Raw genomic sequence first — 22837 nt, 5'->3', positions numbered from 1 at the left:
GGGGGGGTGGGGGCCCCCCGCGTCCCCCCCCCAAATGACCCCTGATCGTTTCAGAGGGCAGCCGTGTTGGTCTGCAGTAGAACAGCTCGGTTCGAGTCTGGTAGCACCGTAGAGACCAACAAGATCTTCCGGGTGTAAGTTTTTGAGAGACGGCGTTCCCTTCGTCAGATATGTGGTGATACAGTGACCAAATTACACGAATGCTTCGTTGTATACACTAGTGGATGCAAAGCTCAAGGAGCCTGGTGTCTGGGGCATGTGGAGGAGGAGGAGATTGGATTTATACCCCGCCCTTCACTTGGAGTCTCAGAGCGGCTTACAAGCTCCTTCCCCTTCCCCTCCCCACAACAGACACCCTGTGAGGTGGGTGGGGCTGAGAGAACTCTGACACAAACTGCTCTTTTTCAAGGACAGCTGTGCCAGAGCTTGCGACTGACCCGAGGTCACATCAGCAGGTGCAAGTGGAGGAGTGGGGAATCAAACCCGGTTCACCCAGATTAGAGTCCGTGCACTTAACCACTACACCAAACTGGCTCTCATGTGGCATGAAGAGGTTTGGTCCCTGGCTTCTCCCTTCTGCCAAGTCAAACGCTAGCACAATGCTTAGGAGGAGTAATACCTGTTAAGAAGAGATAAGCTAATGTCTGGAGTACTAACCTTCCCTTGCTGCGCACCGAGCCAACCACCACCTATTTCCCCTGACATCTGTTACTGTCTTCTCCCCTTAGGGTGACATCCCATTCCCCTGCCGAGGACCTCGTGAAAGCATTTGTGTCCTACAAGAGCCCCGTGAAAGATTTATGACAAAATACAACAACAGAGTACATTAAAAAAACAAACTATGGGATACTATAGCATTGGTACCAGAGCCTGTTTAGATGGAGTAAGACGGGGGTCCCCAACGTGGTGCCTGTGGGCACAGTGGTGCCTGTTGACATCTCTCCTGGCGCCCTCCAAGTGTTTTTAGAAAGTGGTCGGGGCCAGATGGGGCTTTTGCCCAGCAGTGCTTCTGACTGGCAGTGCAGATCAAGGGGTCCTGTTAAACAGGGCTTCTGCCTGAAAGGGTGAAGAGTTACTATGAGAGCTACGCATAGCTTCATTCACTGACATTTTGCGGTTGGCTCTGCCTCCTGGCACAGCCATTTTGTATGTGTGCCCAGAACCCCGCCTCAGAATTCCAAAGTTGCCCACAGGGTCAAAAAGGCTGGGGAACTCCTGGAATAAGGTTTGCAGCCTGGATGGGTACCGCGAGGGTAAGACGAAGTGGGTTTCACACCTATGTGATGAACCTACCAAAAAAAATAAATCAGAGGGTATTTTTTTTTACATTTTAATATTTTTATTTTAAGTATCTGGAACAATACATATATTATATAATGTTATCGGCAGAGCTATTTTTGGGCAGGAACGCACAGGAACGGAGTTCCGGCTGGCTCCTGAGTTGGCCACGCCCAGCAGGAACTCATTAGCATAATAGGCCATACCCAACAGCAGAAACTCATTAGGATTGGCTACGTTAGGGGTGTGTGGCCTAACATGTAAAGGAGTTCCTGCTACAAAAAAATTTTGCCAAACAAGCCCTGCAAGGCCCCGGATTAGCATAATACAATGGCTGCACACCAGCCGACCAAATTTCTTCTGCTTATAAACCGTGTCAAAACAAGGCCTGGGAGAATTCTGAACAATGGGAGAAACAGGAAGGTCAGCCAAAGGACTGTCCTGATAGATGTTTTTTGTTTGGATTCAGGACTCACCAAGAGGCTTTTGAAAGAGGAATTAAAAAACAAATGTAAGAGACATTCACAGAGCAAGAAATCGCAGGAAACTCAAACACGAGCGCAAAAATCGAAGGCGGCCTAGATGAAGTGAAAAGGGAAAGGTTCCGTTTCAAAAACCTCTTTGGCTGATGCCGACTGGACAACTTCCAGGCACTGCAAAACCAAAAAGGAAAGCTTGGGTCTTTTGAGGGTTTTTTGTCCTGTGAGGTAACTGCCATTTAGCTAACAAAAGCTACTCCACGTTGCTAGGCAGAAGGCAGCCGTTATTGTTTCTCTCTGTTTTCACCACATTTGGTGCAGCCAGGAGAAAGATATGCACCCTGTAAAGATGGGAAGATCGAAAAAGAAATCTGGGGGTGGGGGTTGAGGAGAAAAATTGCTCCCTTTTTCATAGTATTTCCTGTAGCCTGAAGGGACAGCTGGGCCCAAGGAGGGCAGAAGTATTTACAGTTGGAAAAACAGCCGCAAACCGCTGAACCCACGGAGAGAGCAGGGCACAAACCTTTTAGAATGAGATGGCTTTATAGAGGCAAGACTTGAAAAACTGGCTGCCAACTGTTCTTTACTTGCTCAAATTTTACTCCCCTTTATAAGGACACAAGAGAAGACAGAGTGAGGCAGTGGTTAAAGTGTCTGACTAGGATCTGGGAGACCCAGGTTTGAATCCCCGCTCTGCCTTTGGCAGCTTGCTGGGTGAACTTGGGCCTCTCAGCCTCACAGGGTTGCTATGATGTTAAAATGGAGATGGGGACAATGTTGTGAGCGGCTTTGGATCCCCCAAATGAGAATAAAAGTGGGGGCTTTAAATGAAGTAAATAAAATATTGGAAGGTGACAGCAGAACAAAAGACGGTGTGCACACCATGGAGAGCAATCTCTCAAGAACTATCAGTTGTCTTCGAGCCTTGTTACAGGGATACTTTTTGTCTAGAGATGTGAAGGCCTGGAAAAATCTGAAAAACAAGTTCTTTTCCGGAGGCCTTTTCTCGATTTTCCCAAAGGGGGAAAGGAGGGGAGGGGAGAATTTGAGTGAAAAAGCATTGTGCTATCAATACTTGCAGCACTGTACCTGGTGCTGGAGGAGAATTTTATGGATACTGCGGACTGCCAAAAAGACAAATTAGTGGGTTCTAGAGCAAATCAAACCTGAGCTCTTCCTAGCTGTAACGATCAAGCTGAGGCTACAGTACTTTGGTCACATCATGAGAAGACAAGACGATATTGTTAGGAAAAGTTGAAGGCTGCAGGAACAGAAGAAGACCCAGCATGAGATGGATTGACTCACTAAAGGGAGCCACGACCCTCAGTTTCTTTGTAAGACCTGAGCAAGGCAGTTAACATTCGGATGCTTTGGAGGACAACTGGACAGCACCTCACACACACACCACTGTTAATAGTAAATCCAGGGCTATTTTTGGGCAGGAACGCACAGGAACAGAGTTCCTGCTGGCTCCTGAGTTGGCCACACCCAGCAGGAACTCATTAGCATAATAGGCCACACCCAACAGCAGAAACTCATTAGAATTGGCTACATTAGGGGTGTGTGGCCTAACATGCAAAGGAGTCCCTGCTACAAAAAATAGCTCTGGGTTTTGACAACAAGGTAAACAGAATAAGAAGCAAAAGGGGTGTGTGGCTGGATGACCATACTTCTGGTAACATGGGGGTGCGGCCTAATATGCTAATGTGCTGTGCTGTCAAGGGTGTGGCCTATTATGCTAATGAGTGTCTGCTGTTGGGTGTGGCCTATTATGCTAATGAGTCCCTGCTGGGCTTTTTCTACAAAAAAAGCCCTGGTAAATACTACAAAGGCCCAGTTACAATACAACAGGAGATGACAATATGTTCATTTTTAGAGTGCAACTGAAGATGAACATTCATTCCAAGTCAGACTTGAGTCACAAGTTGAGTCTGGGGTGAGAATGCTTCTTGTTCAAGAGCTTTTGAGTTTAGCAGCCTAGAGTGTGGTGGTCCAGTACATATGCGAGCAAGCCTGTACTTACAAATGGATGGGAACAGTTAGGCAGTATTGTTTTGCCAGAGGTTCACACAGCCCTTTTTCAAGTTTATTCTTGTTAGATTTGGGCAAAGGAACTCTTAACAGGCAAGTATGTTTATTCAGCTTGGACACGAATCAGTTGAGCCTGTTATTGTTGCCTGTGTCTTCTCTAATTAGAATTCCAGCGACAGCTTAAAGACAAACAGTGCTTATTCAGCAAGAGTTTGCACAAGTCAGAGCTAGTTTGGAAATCACTCTCGCTTACTGCACTATGTTCACCTGAGAGACACTAGAACTGCTGGCCTCTCTCATCATCAGGGATGTACAGCAACCTAAGCCATGACACAGAGAAGTTCCTGACATAGAGGAAGCCAGGACAAACACATTAAAATGTAATAAATAAATATTTGTTCTGTTTCTGGGTAATACTGAGCACACAGACAGGAGACTCCTTAAGTCCAGACCACCAAAACTTTTGTCAGTTAGCTGCCCAAGTTAATAAATGTAATATTGCAGCCCTACTTAAAGGGAGACATGACAGATTTATAGATTATGTATGGCACAGAGAGAGTGGACAGGCCCAGGATTATCCACTGAAGCTGAAAGGTGGCAGATTCAGGACAGGCAAGAGGAAGTATTTCTTTACATGGCGCACAGTTAATTTGTGGAACTCGCTACCACAGGATGTGGTCATGGCCACTAACTTGGAAGGTTTTAAAAGAGGAGAGGACAAATTCATGGAGGACTAGGCTACCAGTGGCTACTAATCATTATAGGTTAGCTACCACTTCCAGTACGAGAGGTAGTCTATGTCTGCTCAGATCAGTTCCTGGGGAGCACAGGCAGGTTGATGCTGTTTGTGAGCTTCCCAAAGGCAACTGGTTGGCCACTGTGTGAATATAATTCTGGACTACGTGGGCACTTGGACTGATCCAGCATGGAACTTCTTATGTTCCCTCCAAACAGGGAAACTGTATTTCAAATAATGGTGCATTCTCAAAGAGTTACAGACCTATAATTAGATCAAGCAGTTCCCAGGGTGTACTTAATGTCGTATTTCTGCAGGTACAAGGATGTCTGCCCAGGTGCATGACTTCTGTGTTTCTCCCCATCCCACAGCAACCTGAAATAGTCTCAAAGATGTTTTGGGGACCATTTCAGGATGCCACAGGAGGCGGGAGCAGCAAAAGTTGCACTCTCCATGCAGAAATCCTTGTGCCTGCACAAATGGGGTGCTGGGTCCACCCCACTGCCTCTCTGGTTATCGTCTCCCTCATGACGCATAAGGCTGCCTTATACTGAATCAGACCACTGGTCCATCAAAGCCCATATTTATTTATTTATTTAAATTTATAACCCGCCCTCCCCGCGAACGGGCTCAGGGTGGTGTACAGATGGGGCCAATGCCCAATACATAAAACTTTAAAACTGCATTTAAAAACATTCAATATAACTTAAGTGCTCGCCATAATATCTAACAAGGGAACAGATGACGTCATCAGGATAGTATCCTTAGTGGCCACAGCTCCACGCAGTACCACCATTTTAGCGCTCACCGCGAGTTGGTAATAAAAGGCTAGGACAGATAGTAATCGTCGTAGACAGACGGTAACAGTCGTGGCGGCTCCTACTCAAACGCCTGGCGGAAGAGCTCCGTCTTACAGGCCCTGCGGAACTGTGCAAGGTCCCGTAGGGCCCGAATGGGAGCTCCGGACCCTGGCCATCTAGGGCTTTAAAGGTAAGAACCAGCACTTTGAAGCGAATCCGGTATGCTATCGGCAGCCAGTGCAGTGCTTTCAGCACAGGCTGGATGTGTGCCTCCCTAGGAAGGCCCATCAACAGCCAGGCTGCAGCGTTCTGCAACAGCTGCAGCTTCCGGATTTGCGACAAAGGCAGCCCCATGTAGAGAGCGTTACAATGGTCTAGCCTTGAGGTGACTGTCGCATGGATCACTGTGGCTAGGCCGTCGCAGTTGAGAAAGGAAACCAACTGCCGAGCCAGCCGAAGATGGTAAAAGGCCGCTTTGGCAGTGGCTGCTACCTGGGCCTCCATGGATAATGTGGAGTCCAGGAGCACCCCCAAACTCCTAACCTCCGATGCTGGCATACTGCCCACTCAGACTGGCAGCGGTTTTCTGGGATCTCAGACAGAGGTCTTTCACTTCACATACTACCTAATCCTCTTAACTGGAGATGCCAAGGATTGAACCTGGGACTTACTGCATGCCAAACCAATGCTCCTATACTGAGCCCCAGCCCCTCCCTCTCACAACCTTCTTCAGCCCCTCACATTTCTACTCTCACCATTTTCTTTCGTTCTGACCTCTTAAGGAACATTTGAGCAGCCACCACTCATGTTCCCAAATGGAAGCTGTAGGGCTGGGCAACAGAACCCCTCTTCTTGAACTGATGCCTGGGTAGCGTTACCACTGAGCAATTCCATCTCTCTCTTATCTGGCACAGTTTATTGGCTCTCATCCATCCAGCTATCTTCTCTACATATTGGTCCAGAACCTCCACAGACCCACCTCACTCACCCGTCAAGGAGAAAGAGAGCTGAATGTCACCCAGCTACTGGTGACACCTCACTTCAAACCCCCAGATGATCTCTTCCAGTGGTCTCGTATAGATGCTAAGCTGCACAGAGAAGACCAATCCTTGCCATGGGGCTGAGCGGCAGTCCCCCAGAACCGCTTTCTGAAAGAGGCCAGCCAGATAGGAGCAGGTGCCCACCCCAAGACTAGGCCCATAGCCAAGGTGGGGCATTTGGGGGCAGAGCCCCAACACCGACGAGCCTTGCCCCGTCACCTGAGGATGCCAGACATCCCCACCCCCAGTGCGCCTAGCCCCACAGCGGTGGCGAGGCTGGAGAAAGAAAGGGAAGCCGCCCTGCAGCTTCTGGTTAGTTTCACTCCCTACCCATCAGCTGTTAGGCTTAACAAGCTGTGAGCCCTGGAATCAAACTGACTGGAAGAGGCAGGGCAGCTTTCCTTCCCTTCCCCAGTCTCCATGAAGCTTGGGGGGGGGGGCGACTGGGGAAGGAAAGAGAGAGAGAAGGCATGCCATCATCGTCATCCCCTTCCGCTGCCCGAGCACCTCAGCCCCTGAACAAGTTCCCTGGTGTGCGCCTCATCCCAGTGAGGTGCAAATGAGAGGAAGCAAAACCGCTTTCCCAAGGAACCACAGGCTGGAGAAATCATTTGAAAAAGAGGCACGGGGGCCTATAATAATTGTGTGCCGTCAAGCTGAAACTGACTTTCGGCAGCTATGATTCATGTTTGGAGAGCTGCTGCAAACAATTCATGATTTCTTTAAAGCAAGGAAAAAAGATTGGGATGGGTGGGGGTGGGTTGATGAGCCACAATTTCTTGTTCGAAGAGCTGCTACAAAGTAAATCATAATTTTTTTAAAGCAGCCAAAAAGTCCAGTTTTCATTTGATGGCTGCATCAAAACGGGTGGTGGTGGTGGTGAAGAGCTACAAATACAATTCAGGTTAGAAGAGCTGCAATTCATGTTTCTCTTATTTCATTGTTCATTTGATGTTGTGTCCGCCCCAGAAAAAACAAATATGACCCACAAAAAATCCTGGCTAGTGGCCTGCCCAAGACTCAACCAGCTGCTCCAGAATGACACCACAGGTGAGGGTACTGAACACCACTGATAAGTCCAGAATGACCAGAGCGCGCTCCCTCTGTCACTCTCACAGGGAAGATAGCCACAGTCAAGGCCTCCAAGGCAGTTTCCATTCCAAACCCAGGCCTAAATCTTTATTGAATTGGGTCTGGGCAAGCTGTTTCCTCCAGAATAAAGCTGTAGCCACGGCATGCTTGATCATGTTGCCCAAGAGATGAGTGCTGGAGCAGTTATTGAGGTTACTGGGTTCAGGGATGCCTTCTTCAGGAGCGATTTCATGACCACCTCCTTCAAGGGAGGGGGGGGGATGGCACCATTCTCTCTTTAAAGAATGCATTCAAAAGCCTCCTGGATCTATCTGAATAGCCCAATCGGGGCCAAAATTATCAGCTAAGAGGGGCAAGGGTAGAGGCTAGATGTGACGGGACACATACTTAGAAGCAGCCTGTGCAGCAGGCCTCACCAGCTGACAGTCTTCCCCACAACCATATGGTACTCTGACATCAACCTGAAATGTGATTGGATTACTTGCAGCGTACAAGTCATTGCAAACAAACTATTTTGTCTGCACACTCCTCTCAAACGACTCGCAGGGGGCCCTGTATGTTATTGCAGTCTACACCCTTACAGGCCTGAGATGCAATTTCCCCCCTTACAATGTTGAAAACCACCACTGGGTGGCATCCCTCACATCCAATAATGGTGGGAAAATGAGCCAGCTTTGCTGCCATTGCTGCTGCACAGTGGACATGATAACATGCACTGACCTCTCTTTGGTCATGTGCACCCCGTTTTCCTCCATTTGTATTCTGTAGGTCCTGATGATTCATTTCTCTGGGCTCCTTAGTAAAACTACGAGTATTCTGAACTGCACAGGAGGAGAGAGGGCACTTGGGGGTGATTGTGTCCATCACCTGGGTCATTTTGCACTCCATAAATCAACCAGGGCCTTGCTAACTGGAAAATCCCCTGCAGACATCAGGAAACCTTCCAGATATATTAGCCTCTCAGTGCAGACCATCTTAAAGGGACCCCTAACCCTTGTGGAAGTTCTGTGAGTCTAAACTTCACCGGGTAATGCCCAATCCATAAAGAAGGGCAGAGTAGAAAACTCCACCCTTACTGATCCATGCACCTTGTCCCCCTTGAAAACCAGGGTGAGCATATGCCCCGCTTATGTGTGTATGGACCAGAAAGTTCTGGGGATAGCCTCACAGTTGTCATGGGGGAAATGAACTCCTGATCCACTTTCATAAGGGGAGCCTGGATGTTGTAGTCTTTGAGGAACACAAGTCTTAGGATCCTCAATACCCAACCTGAAATTTCCTGTCACCTCAGGCAGGATGATGGACAACACGCAGGCAATACACCAACAGATTCTGGATTTGGCATGGAGTCCCCAGCATGAGATGCAAGAAACCCAAGTGAGGACCTTTGGCTGACAAAAGCACCCGGTGAGAGGGCTTCCGGTCGGGGAAAAATGGCGATTTGACACACCCCGTAATTGCTCAGGGTGGACGAGGGCTCCTTTCAGCAGTTTGGGCAGTTTATCGGCCCAACGCAGCATCCCCCAGGCAGGGGGATTGACAGGCAAGCATCAAGACCCAAGAGAGAGTTGAGATTGGTGTGATTAAGTCTCGGAGAAGGCTTGTATTACACTTTGATCCCCTCTCCCAAAGTGGGCGTTGTATTCAGTACTAAAGGAGCTCATTGCTCACCGAGTCCAGCCTGATACCGCACCAGGAAACCCATTGAGGACATCTGGTAGAGATCTATTCTTCCTTCTCCCAGACACGTCTCTGTAACATGCCAGTTTCCTTGCTGATTTATTACAATCTGTTAATTGCTGATTTATTATAAACCAACCTGGCATTCGGGAGCAGGACTTTTAGGCTTGATGTGCGGCCGGCAGGTTAATCGGGGTCCTTTTGGTTAAGACAGAAACTGGAAACAGTGAGGGGGCGTAACCAATGTTCCCTCTAAGCTGTGGAGTCTTGTGAGCAAAACTTTTACTTTGTGAGCTACTGGCACTAAAGTTGTGAGTGAGCAATTTGGCTGCTGCATAAATTAGTTTGCTCTGGAGCCATCCTTCCTGAGCTAAAACAAAAATCTGTGAGCTGGAGGCTAAAAATCTGTGTGCTAGCTCACACTAACTCAGCTTAGAGGGAACACTGGGTGTAACCCTCTTGACCCCTCCTGCCCTTTACCAGGCCTGGCACTTTCTCACCCCATCTCCCTCTGATCATCAGTACCTCAATGGAGGTACCTCTCCCCTCTCTATCACATACAAAGTTAAGAAACCAAAATACTAATGCAGGGTAGCTGCTGAACAGGACAAACACCTCTCCCCCCACCCCCAGCAGAAACGAAAAAAGAAAGCACAGCTGCACCCCACTCACACTCCCGTTTCCATCCTGATGGCTCACAGGAAAGATTAACGCTAACACGAAAGGGATGGTACTCCTACAAGTATTTTCACTTTGGAACTGCAAAGTGGGCATAACAGAAGTGCAGACAATGCAAGGGAAATCCTCGGAGTGTTCTCAGGGCTTCAAAACATGTTAAGCTTGTGTGCAAGTAATTTGCCACTTGAGCTATTAAAAAAAACACCAGACTGGGAAGGGAAGGACACCTGGGAGGGTCTGTGTGGCTTCTGTGACCAAAGGTGACAAGCTTATCTGGAGATGTCAATAGGTTAACAATTCTCAGACAGTCTTATTAACAGGGAGTCTACAAATGCTGTTGCCAATGGCGACCGTCCCCCCCCTTCCATGGACAAAGGTCACTTCTCCTCCCTTGATTTCCCCAATGAGACCAGGCACTGGGGGAGTAGAAAGAGGGATTTGTGTTGCTTCATTTCCACAGCTCTGCAAGAAGCAAGAGTACAACTCCCACAAGTCCTCTATGCATTCCAGAGGACTTATGGGAGGGGGAAGGAGTCTTATTTCACATGGTGGCACTGAATTGGGGGAAAGACAAGTCCTCCTTGTTGGGTTCTGCTTCTACAAAGCCCTGTGCAAATTAACGGGAGTGGAACCTTCCTCCTTAGGGATCTCTGTATACAAGAGCATTGGGTAGAGGGAAGGGGTGGCTGACAGCCCCAAATAATGGCTAGCTATTCAATGACCTGGCCTGGATAGTCCAGGCTAGCCTGATCTCATCAGACACTAAGCAGGGCCAGCCCTGACTAGTATTTGGAAGGGAGACCTGCAGGGAATACCAGGGTCATGATGCAGAGGCAGGCAATAGCAAACGCCTCTGTACATCTCTTGCCTTGAAAACCCCACAGGGTGGTCATAAGTCAGCCGTGACTCGAAGCCACAAAACAGCAATACTCAAAGAAGCAAAGATTTGCAGATCTCTGGTTGCATGCCCAGCACCCCAGAGAGTGTTCAGAATAACAGACGAGCTGATGGAGCTGGTCCATGCCCTTTTTCTACGTACCCGGATGATCCTGGCAGCCTCCAACAATATCGTGCTCCGTTCCATGCCTGACTTCTGACTCCATATTTTAAATGCGGCCTGTGCGCTCTGCACAGCTAGATTCACCTCCTTCTCACCAGAGCAGAGAAACTTGCCAATGACACGGCCTAAGGAAGAAGAAGAAAGGAATTCAGATTCTGTAGCGTGATCTGCATTTGGTTCCCTCTAGCAGGAGGCCTCTATTCCTATGGGTTCTTATTACCCTGTCAGTAGGGAGATGCAGACTGATATAAATTAAGCGGTTTATTGGAAGGCACTGCTGCATAATACACCACAACAGCAAATTGCAAACGGAAAACTGAATCAAAGGCACGATACAGAAATACGTATGAAAAAGGCATGGATATAAAACCATCAGAAAGAAAGTCTGCCTCTTCCTACTGACAGTCACGTACCTAGTGGATGAAAAGAACCAACAGAGCAGGGATCGCCAACCTCTTTGAGCACGAGGACACCTTTGGAATTCTGATACAGGGTGGCAGGTGCAGCTACAAAACGCCTTGCCTCCTGAGATACAGCCAGCCACAAAATTTCAGGGACTTGAGGTTATAACATGACTCTAATAGTAATTTCAGGCAGAAGCTGTGCTTGACAGCAAACCTTTTTGAATGGTTTAAGGATTTTATGGGGGGCTTACATACGGCTTACTTTCAGTCATGTAGTGATGCTGTGGCAGCTGTAGCCAAACTGATTTTAAAAAAAATCTGCAAAGCCAATCAGATCTCCAATTGCCAATCAGACGTCCTGCTGGGTAAGAGTCCCACCTGTCCCCACCCACATTTATAAAAAGCTGGCAGGCGCCTAGAAAAGTATTGGTGGGTAGAGGCAGAGGTCTCCTGCCTAGAGGTACTGAATTCACATGATCTACCATGGTTCTATTACAAGAACCACTCACAGAAACTGAGCCCACATGAACTGTGTTTTGGGTCTCTGGCCTTTCACAGCTCTCCGGTACAAAAACAACTGTGACAGCTATTCCTGTCATCTCTGAATTCTCCTTTGCGGTTTTTTAAAATGTCAAAGAGAAGGAGGAAAGATCTCGATACAGCTCAGGGATATGTCTACTTAAAGGTTCTTTGCCAAGATAATTCAAATACAGTGATTACAAAAACCAGAACTCTCCAACTTGTACGCATCATGCAAAAGAGTTCCCTCAAGTATTTTTATTGTCTTGCATGGAGTGTTCCATTCATGGCCACACCCAATAAAAACCTGATTCTGCAGTTGCTTTGGTTTTATATATTCCACCAGGCATTACACTTCTGAGTGTATCTTTCTGAATGTAAATAGCTAGAAAAATGGAAGGGGGGATTGAGGACACATGATGTTCTCAGGAACTTTGAGGCCAATATAATATTTTATGCCTTTTCTACACTTCTGTGAAATTTCAGTGCATACAAAGCACTTTCCCTGCTTAATCTATTTCACCCCATACAGTGAAGAATATGAAGGAACAGTCATTTCTTCTGTAAAGGCAAGACATAGCTAATGTGGGAAAATGGTAATTCACTGGCCTTGGGGTTGTTTTTTTTACACAAACCTGCCTAAACAAATGTCAGCATCACAACTCTTGCCACTACTCTCTTGCATCTCAGGTCTTGGAAGGAGATAAAGTTTTTCTCCTAACAATCAGGCAAGTACAATGTCCTATTATAAAGAAAAGATAAGAAATGATACCCACTGATAAGCTGCTTCCAAGGCCAGAAGACTATGGGGGAATTCTTTCCAATTTAAACAAATCTAAGCCCAGCAATAATTTCTGAGCAATACAAGTATTGCCTAATCACCACATAGATGCAACACAAAGTCCTGCAGTGGATTCCTAAGGTGTGATTCTGCCAAGGAAGGATGGCTTCCATACACCTGTACCTTTGGCTACCCTCTCCCTGGACTCCAGATCCTAAGCAAGTCCCACACGGAGGTATAAATAAAGAAATAAATAGTTACCTGTTGCTGGCTCATACACTTCTTCGAAGTGGTTCCCATCCGCAGGCTGGACACGGGTTCCACCTCGGTAGTTGAGGGGTTCCTGCAACTCGTACGTGCCAGTCACGGAGCTCATTGCAGCAAAACCGAATAGACGAGGTAAGCCAGGTAGCAGCGACTTGGAACCTGGAAGCATTCGAGGACCGACAGGCAGGACCAAGGCTGGGGCAGAAAGGAAGGCCTATGAGTACTTTCTTGGATTCTAGCACGATTTGAGACCTGCATGCATACGCCTCTGTCACCACTAAGCTGTCTTATTCTGGTCCAGTTATACACACCCCTTTCACATGGGGACTTAAATGAGAGACTTGCGTGTGTACTTTAAAACTATGTCGTACATAAAGCCATCAAGGTCAGTATGGTCTACTCAGACTGGCAGTGGCTCTCCAGTGTCTCAGTCTGACATCTTTCACATCACCTTCTACCTGATTCCTTTAACAGGAGATGCTGGGGACTGAACCTCGAACCTTCTGCATGCAAAGCAGAGGTTCTTCCACTGAGCTCCAACCACACAAATCCCTCCACAACACACAATCCTGTTAGAGGCAAGAAATATATTTTTGCTAAATTTGGGACAGAAGCTCCCCTGCCTCCAACACTTTCCTAAACTATTGGCAATTATGCAATCTTTCCCTCTTTGTGCTGTGTTTCCAACATGCTCCAGTGATAGGAGGCCGGTTATGATCCTCTTATGATATGGAATGAAGAGAAAGTAAAAGAACACGGCAATGGTTTCTAAACTTGCCCAGCAGGTCGAACATCCTGCAAGCAAATCCTGGAGGCCAGCAGGAGGGAGATTAACGCAAAGACAGGCTGGACAGAAGAAAATAACAGAAGCTCTGCTGCATCAAACAAGTCATTCATCTAGTCCAGCACCCTGCTTTCCACAGTCACCTGGGAAGTGTGCAAGCAGGAGCACAGAGGCCAAAGCCTCCCCCACTGTTAGCCCCCAGCACAAAAAATTCCAGGGGCACACACTGCCTCTCAACATGGAGACCCCCATTCAGCCATCTTTACTTTAATGATACTGCTCTCACAGCCAATTAGGCTCTGAACAGTGTCACAGTGAGACTAAAAAAAAAAGAGAGAAGGAAATTTATTTAATACATGTGTCTATATAATGTAAAATTGAATGAGCCAGTTTGGTGTGGTGGTTAAGTGCACGGACTCTAACCTGGGAGAACTGGGTTTGGTTCCCCACTCCTCCACCTGCAGCACCTGCTGGGTGACCTTGGGCAAGCCATAGTTCTGTCAGAGCTGTTCCTGAAAAAGAACAGTTTCTGTCAGAGCTCTCTCCGCCCCACCTATCTCACAGGGTGTCTGCTGTGGGGAGGGGAAGGAATTTGTAAGCCGCTCTGAGACTCCTCGGGTGGTCAGGGAGAAATCCAATCTCTTCTTCTCTCTTCTAATGATTTTAAATCTTAATTGACTGAGAAAAGAACTTGGCGACTGCCAATGTAATAATAAAACCCACCCCTGCCAAAAGAAACCTCAAATTATCCAGTTCACACCTAGAGTCCTAAATATAGGGTTTTATCCAGCCACCTCTTCCCATCCAGCCATCACAGCTATTGGTAAATTCAGAGAAGGAAAGGTCTATTTCCCCTTTTAAAGTCACCTCGTCTCCCAGCAATCACAACCAACCAAGGATATCAATACTGCGTGTTTTATTCCTGCATATACACAGAAGCTCCCTGACCTGTATGGCCCAGGCTAGCCTGAACTCATCAGATCTTGAAAGCTAAGCAAGGTCAGCCCTGGTTAGTACTTGACTAGGATACCAAGGAGGTCCAGTGCTGCTATGCAGATGCAAGCTATGGCAAAACCACCTCTCTGAACATGTGTTGCCCTGAAAACCCTGAAGGCTTGCCATAAGTCGGCTGTGATTTGAGGGCACTTTCTACCACCATGTGCACAGGAGCAGGAAAATCCACCCCAGCTCTGGGAGCGGCAGCTGCCAGGGTGGAAGCGAGTGGGGACAGGGTCTGCATGCCTCCTCCCCTCAGAGATCGCTGCCACCTCTGCCCCTTCATCCCAGAAGGGGCCACAGACACAAGCAGACTCTGGCTGGGCCCCTTTGTGGCTTCCTCCCCAGCGGAGTTGTGTCGCAACCGGGAACTGAAAAGGCTGCAAGGAAGGGAGGGAGAGAAGCAGCGCTCTCCCCTAACTCCAGGATTGCCCTTCAAGTTAGGAAAAGGAAGGCTCTTCCTTTGCTCTGTTTAAAGGGAAAAGCTGCAGGAGTTTCGTGCAGTGTTTGGGATATTGTGTGGAAGCTCTCCCCCCAAGAGGGGGCATGCTGTGTTCCACCCACGGGAAAAAAATCCCAACATGGAGGCAGCTTATGTGTTGTGTGAAACCGTCGGTCTGTCCTGAATGCCCCTTGAGTTTTACTTCAGGGCTTCGAATATAACGGAGATGAAACTCTGTCTCTCCCTCCTTTTTTATAAAGTATGAGCAGTTCATGATAAAGTAATGCTGCGGAACGAGCATTCCCAGCCCCGCAAGCTGCCTGGATGGCAGCCCCTCTACATGGGGCCCAAGCGTAACAAAATAAACATGGCTTTTGAAGAGCTCTTGCATAACTCACTGCATCTAATCAGAAATGCAATAACCTTTGCTTGTGCTTTTCAACAAAATTTGGTTAGCAATACTGTCATTTCTAGCCATTCACTCTAAGAAAAAACAAGTCTGTTCTGTCTTCTACATGACAGCGTTTCAGATATTTGAAGACAGCAATCACGTCTTCCCTTAGGGCCAAACTAAAGACTTTTAACGAGACAAGTCTGGGTTTTCCGACTCACTTTCCCCACAGCAACTGCAGGGAAAAAAAATCATTTTAGGGTCCCAATTCCGCTCAGGACTGCAACGTGTGGGGAGAAGGGGCTACTGCCCCCCCCCGCTGTTTTTCTGAGCTGAAATGGTTCTGGATGGAGTTAAAGCACATATCTCCCCCCAGAGCCATTTTGGCTCAAGAAACAGCACTAAGGTGGAGGCATGATCCTGAACCAAACTGGGCCCCTGCAGACTTTAAAAATGATATTCTCTGCAGCCGATGCATATCTGCAGGGACCCAAGCCATTAAAAATGCCTGGGGTAGTTTGGCTCTTTAACCTCTTCTCAAACAAGAAGCTACCTTATACTGAAGTCAGACAGTGGTTCTACCAAGGTTAGTGTTGTCTCTGCTGACTGGTAGCAGCTCACTTTGAGGCCTTTATCAATCCATTTTCTTTTAAGCGGGAGATGCCAGGGATCGAGCACAGAATCTCTGACATTACATAAGAACATAAGAGAAGCCAAAGTTGGACCAGGCCAATGGACCATCCAGTCCAACACTCTGTCACACAGTGGCCCAAAACACCAGGTGCCATCAGGAGATCCACCAGTGGGGCCAGGGCACTAGAAGCCCTCCCATTGTTGCCCCCCCCAAGCACCAAGAATACAGTTCATCACATGCCCCAACCTGAGAGCCCCTATCTATACCTTGTGGCTAATAGCCACTGATGGACTTCTGCTCCATATGCTTATCTAATTCCCCCTTGAAGCCGTCCATGCTTGTAGCCGCCACCACCTCTTGTGGCAGTGAATTCCATGTGTTAATCACACTTTGGGTGAAGAAGTACCTCCTTTTATCTGTTCTACCCGACTGCTCAGCATGCTGTCCCACACAGCTTCAGGCAACCTTATACCAAATTGGACCAGTAGTCTATATGAAGGTCTGCATTGTCTGCTCTGTCTGGCAGCTGCAGCTCTCTAAGGTCCTAGGCAGAGATCTGTCACATCACCTACTTTCTGATCCCTTTACAAAGGGCGATGCCAGGGACTGAATCAGGCACCCCTTTGCGTCCAAATGAGATCCTCTGCCACTGAGCCCTGGCTAACCATGTCCACCTCTTTCAGCCTTTCCTCATTGGGCTTGGTCTGGTGCTCCCTGCACTGTCTCAGTCCCCCTCCCCCTCTAGACATGCTCTAGTTGGCCAACATTCCTCCTAAAACGCAGTTCCCCAAATGGGAGCCAAAGGTGGCCTGGCCAGTACAGAATAGAGTGGAAAGTTTTGGACACTGTGCTGGGGAGGGAGCAGATGGACGTCGCTCCCCCTACTGGTGAGGGAGGAATCCTGCACACAATGATCTGATGTTAAATAGAAAGAGTTCCTTCCCCCCTCCTGTTTAAGTTGTCAGTATACCACAAATAACTTTCATAGGCTGCGGTCACACGGCGCATTAGCCATGCTACTGAGACGGATGATAGGCGGATTTTCCGGGCGCGATCACACCGCAACATCTGGGAAGCGTAGAGCTCCCATGGCGAACCCAAGGCTTCCTGCCGAAGATGTGGAGTAAAAAACTAGTACATCCGAGGTACTAGTTTCTGGAAACCGCGGGGCAAGGGCTGGCGTCTGATCGCGTTTCCGGTGATAGTCCATGGCATCTGGCGCCCGTCCATGTCCCATCGCAAACAGGTGTTTTTTCCCCAAGTCTCCACAGGATGCGCACAAGCACCCAATGGCGCATGCGCAGGAAGAGGAAAGTGAAAGTTCCATTGCTCCGCAGAATCGCGCATGCCGTTGGTGAGATCGCGCCGCTTCTTTGCCGCACTGCAAGATCATCGTGTGATCACCACCTCGCCCCTACCCACGGGACCTCCACGGGACGTGTGATCCGGCGGCCACGCGTTATTTTGCTCTGGGCCAAACTGCCACGCTTCCCCCCGCATTTTACAGCCCGTGTGACCAGGACCATATATATACAAGGGAGGGCGGGCTAGGGTTACCAACAGCCTGGAGGCAAAAAGTTCTGCTCCTTCAATAGAGGGTTACTGGAATGTTATCTAACAGGCAATCTTATTTACCGCCATGCCATGAAACACTTCACCTGCCCATTTCCACACATAAAGGCTCTATTTAAGAGACAGAGCAATTTTTCCCCTCCAGGTTGCTGGCAACCCTAGGGCAGGCTTGCAAGCGCTACAGTTTCCTCCAAGAGTTCAGTAATCTGGAGAGCAGGAAAACTCAGGACCTCCAGGAAAACTCCACCTCCTTTCCCCCAGGAGGTTGGCAACCCAATTCCCCACCAGCTGCCACTTTGCCGGTGGCGGTCTCCCGCAATCACAACACATCCCCAGACTATAGAGATCCACTCCTATAGAGGAAATAACAGCTTGGGAGAGCCGACCTCACCAGAGTAGGAGAAACTAAAGTCCTACACTGGCATCACACAAACATGCTGAGCTCCCTCCCAAAATCCTACCCTCCAATCTCCAGGAATGTCCCAAGCTGGAGTTGGCAGCCTTACATCCCCCCCCCACGCAACCTAAGCTTAGGGAATTCGAGGCTGGGACACCCTGCAGGTGCAGCGTCTTCTAGGAATGGGAAATGCCTCAAGGAAGGGGACTGGGGGCCCCCCCCCCCCGGCCTATGGACGGTGCAGAGGGGGGCGTCTCGCCCCATTACCCCCCAGGACCAGCGGAAGAGGGTCTCCAAAAGGGGCCTCCTCACTCAGCCCGCGCACCCGCCCTCTCCCCTCACTCACAGGCTCGTCACCGCACTCGGGATGGGCTAATTCGGCCGCTTTCTCTTCGCCTCTGCCTCGACGCCACCTTTACCCGACGCCCGTTAGAAGGGGGGTCAAGGAACGCCCCCCGGCCACGCCGGCTGCCACGCATGCGCGGAGCGAGGGGACTCGGCGGCAGCTCATCCGAAAGTCGGGGAGGGGGAGGCGAGGGAGAAGATGGCTCCGCCCACATCTACCTGGAATGAGGGCGGAGGGGACATTTTCTTTCCTGATTGGTCGAGGGAGGGGAGGGGTGGCCAGCGATGACTCTTAGAGAGTGGGGTTGGCGCGCCCCCCGCCGACGGTTCTCGCCGCCTGGAAGCTCGGAAGAGGTCGGCGTTTGCCGTCTCTTGCAGCGCAATTAAAAGTCAATGCGCTTTTCCGGGAGTCGCGGGGCACTTTGCTCGGCGCCCTGTTTCTCGTAGTGCCCAACCAGTCGCCCTGGAGGACCAGAGAAGAGGGCACGCCGGAAGGCAAGGCCTCATGTCGCCGGTCGTCGCAAGGGTAGTCGAACGCTTCCTGCCTCGGGGCACTGGGCATAGATCCAGAGGAGTTAGCCGTGTGAGTCTATTGCTGCACAATAGTAAAGAACCCAATAGCACCTTTAAGACTAACAAACTTTATTGCAGCATAAAGCTTTCCAGAAACACAAACAATAAAGTTTGTTATTCTTAAAGGTGCTACTGGGCTTCTTACTATTCTGGACATGGAGGCTCCCTTTAGTCACCATGGCCAGCAGCCATTGATAAACCTCTCTTCCATAAACCTGTCTAAACTCCCCTCTAAAGCCACCTTAACTCGTGGCCTTCGCTGTAGCCACTAGGAGCAAATCCCACAATTTAATTACTTGTTGTGTGAAGCACTGTCCTTCATCTGTGGCCCTGTCCAGCAGCCTTTAAGCTCTAGTGTTAGGTGAGAAAATGTTCTGTTTTCTCCACCCCACTCATAATTTTATTTATTTATATCCTGCATTTCACCCCAATGGGGACCCAAAGCAGCTTACCCCATTCTCTGTTTTATCCTCATGCGACCACCCTGTGAGGTAAATTAGGCTGAGAGTATGTGACTGGCCCAAGGGCACACTGCAAGCTTCCATGGCACAAGCTGGAATGTGAATTTCCCAGATCCTAGTGCAACACTATGCACAATTTTCTCCACCCCATGCACAATTTTATAAACCTCTATCATATCACACACACACCCCAAGCTTTTTTCCTAAGCTGAAAAGCTCCAAACTCTTCAGCCTTTCCTCATAGGAAAAGTGCTCTAACCTCTCTTAAGCATCCTGGTTGCCCTCTTCCTATCTCTACAATGTCCTTTTTAAGGTACAGTGATCAGAACTGTACAGTGTTCCAAATGAAGCGGCATCATAGATCTATACAGGGCATTTCAATATTGTGTATGTGTAAATGCCATCAAATATGACAAGTCTATGAGTTAATGACCTCCAAAATGTTCTATCATTACCAGCCTTGCTCAGCTCTTGCAAATTTGGGGGACATTGAGTCAATCCATTTCATGTTGGGCCTTCCTCTTTTCCCACGGCCTTAAAGTTTTCCTAGCATTATTGTCTTTTCCAGTGACTCATCTTATAATGTGACTCAAGTAAGATAGCCTCAGTTTAGATCAAGATGGGTAGCTGTGTTAGTCTGTAGCAGCAGAAAAGAGCAAGAGTCCAGGAGCACCTTAAACACTAACAAAATTTGTGGCAGGGTATGAGCTTTTGTGAGTCATTGCTCACTTCTTCAGATACAGCTAGAATGTGAGTCCAATATGGCTGCCAACTTTGTTCTCATATAGATCTTAGCAACACCATCAGTGGACCCAACAATACCACCCATATTATCTCAGGTTCATACTCCTGCTCATACTCTAATATGATTTATGTCATCAGGTGTCAGCAATGCTCTTCCACCCTCTACATTGGGCATCTGGCCAGTCCCTACAACAAAGAATTAATGGACATACATCTGACATTAGAATCCATAATATTCAAAAACCCGTGGGGGAACATTCTAACCTTCCAGGACATCCAGTTGCTGACCTAAGAGTAGCAGTTCTCTTACAAAGGAATTTCAAAGGGAGATTAGAGAGACTACTGCATTACAACTGATAATGAAGCTCAAAAAATGCATCCACCTGGACTGAATTGAGACCCAGGTTTCCTGTCTCATTACCAATGCTGATTTATCCATGCCTACTACCGCTCTGCACATCACACCTAATCCAATCATGCCTGCTATTGTCATTCACCTGCTAATGTCATTAAACATCTGAAATCACTCCACTTTCCAATTTACAGGGCATTCTAGCTGTATCTGACAAAGTGAGCAGTGACTCACAAAAGCTCATGCCCTACCACAGATTTTGTTAGTCTTTAAGGTGCTACTGGACTCTTGCTCTTTTCTACAACCTCAGTTTAGTCATTTTAGCTTCTACAGAGTTCAGGCTTGATTTATTCTAAAACCCACATTAGTCTTTTTGGCAGTCTACTGTGGTATCTGTAAAAATCTCCCAAACACCACATTTCAAATGAATCAACTTTCTTCCTTGGCCAGCTTTCACACCCATACAAAGTAATGGGGAATACCATGGTATGAATTTCTTGATCTTTTGTAATTCCTTCATGGTTGCCTTTCCCAGTCTAAATCTTTCTTGGTTGTAGTCTCCCTTTTGGTTGATGATGGAGCCAAGGAATAATCTCTTTAACAATTTCAGTTTCTTCATTATCAACCTTAAGGTTGTGTAATTTCCCACAGTCATTACTCATTTTCCAGTAGTCATTTCAATATTAGTTGTTTTAGTTTCAGCTGCTTTCCTAGTACTCAGCATGAAGTCTACCTTTATCACTGTTGCCACACACCGTCAACATTTCCAGTGACCTATCCTTTTCAGTCTTAAGTTGCGGTCACATACACACTAAATAATCCACTTTCAGTGCGCTTTCCAACTGGATTTTACTGTGTGAACTGGCAAAATTCTGTTGAAAAGTGCATTGAAAGTGGATTTAGCGACTTCCGGTCTATGGCGACACGCAGGCAAATGCATCTCCCAGATGCCCCGGGGATGCAAATTGCACACCAGTGTATAGGAGGGGGTGTGACGGGTCATGACCCCCCCAAGAGCCTTGGTAAAAGGCTCCTAGCCATGGGGCTTTTGAGGGGCAACCTCTTCGACGGCGCGATGCCTGAGAATTGAGGCACTCCTCCGCCCTGAAGGTCCTGCCGCTGAGTAACCGAATGGTACGAGTGCTGCTGACCGGGACAAGCGTTGGAGATCGGGCGAAAACCCCCCGATGCTGAGCGAGGCTGGTTGGCCAACAACGAACTGTGAGTCGGGTTGAAGCGAGCATGAAGGATTTTAAAAGAAAGCTGCCCCCCATAAAGAGCGACGGAAAGCGAGCGGGGGAGGGGCCCCTCCCAAACTCATAAACGAAAACACGGAATAAAGAGGGGGGAGTGGAAAAATAAGCGTTTGGATCTGTTTTAAGAGACCTACCAGAGCGCAGACAAGCATTTTGGCGAATATCAGAGACTTTAGCAACTTTTTGAAAAGTAAACAAATCTTAAAAAATGGCGGGGAAGAAACCGGAGAAAGAAAAACTTTTGAAAGCAAAACTAGTGGGTAGTCCTCGAATGGAAGAGACCACTGAGCTTTCTAAAATGTTGGCAGATTCCTTGTGCCCTCTGCTGGATGAGATGACTAATATCAAGCAACAACTGTCAATAATTGGTCAGAGTTTGGCTTTACAGCAGCTACAATTGACTCAATCTTTAAAAGCAACGGAGCAAATGGGGGAGAAGGTGAAGGAAATGGATGCCAATACTAAAAAAGAAAAAGGTGCACAAGCTGGAAATGAAGCAAGCCATGGAAGAGTCACAACTTTTACAGCTGCAAATGGAGAAAGCCAATTTGGTCCTACAGTTCCAAGGGGTCCCGGAAATTAAAGGAGAGAATCTGAAGCAACGGCTGAGTGAAGCAATAGCCCCAATGACAGATTTGACAGCGGACTACCTCTACAGCGAGATGGATGTGGTCTATAGGTCCTATTCCTCATACATCAAGAAAAATAATCTGCCTGGGGAAATAGTAGTCAGATTCTCGAAGAGACATGTGAGAGACTCTATTTTGAAAGCAACTATGGGAACTCCTTTGAAAATTGGGGACAATAACATCAGGATTTAAAAAGATATCCCATTTGACATGACAGAAGAGAAAGAATTATAAAGAACTAATCCTTTTTCTACAAACAAATGGCATCAGTTACAGATGGCTAATCCCAGAAGGCGTCATGTTCAAACTTCATGATAAAAAAAGAAAAGATTGACTGTTCTTAAGGCACGTGATTTTCTGCAAACACAGCTCGGGGAACCAGCTGAGGATGAGAAGGAAGAAGAAAGCAAATCTGA

General features: G+C 47.9%; 1 protein-coding gene across 1 annotated transcript in view; it reads right to left on the bottom strand.

The window, feature by feature from the left end:
• ALDH9A1 (aldehyde dehydrogenase 9 family member A1) overlaps nucleotides 1-18534 on the bottom strand; it is a 32116-nt gene extending 13582 nt beyond the window's left edge. Inside the window, exons 1-3 of the mRNA XM_015421025.1 lie at nucleotides 18408-18534; nucleotides 12840-13040; nucleotides 10854-10999 (exon numbers count right to left, since the gene is read on the bottom strand). Coding sequence (XP_015276511.1) covers nucleotides 10854-10999; nucleotides 12840-13014 — 321 coding nt within the window. The 5' untranslated portion in view covers nucleotides 13015-13040; nucleotides 18408-18534. The remainder of the gene's footprint in view (nucleotides 1-10853; nucleotides 11000-12839; nucleotides 13041-18407) is intronic.
• Nucleotides 18535-22837: the final 4303 nt, after the last annotated feature.

The sequence above is a fragment of the Gekko japonicus genome, unplaced genomic scaffold, assembly GCF_001447785.1.
Source record: "Gekko japonicus isolate JY-2015 unplaced genomic scaffold, Gekko_japonicus_V1.1 scaffold4114, whole genome shotgun sequence".
In the NCBI taxonomy this organism is placed as follows: Eukaryota; Metazoa; Chordata; class Lepidosauria; order Squamata; family Gekkonidae; genus Gekko; species Gekko japonicus.
The sequence above is the reverse complement of the archived record's forward strand: the minus strand, read 5'-3'. Positions and strand labels throughout refer to the sequence as shown.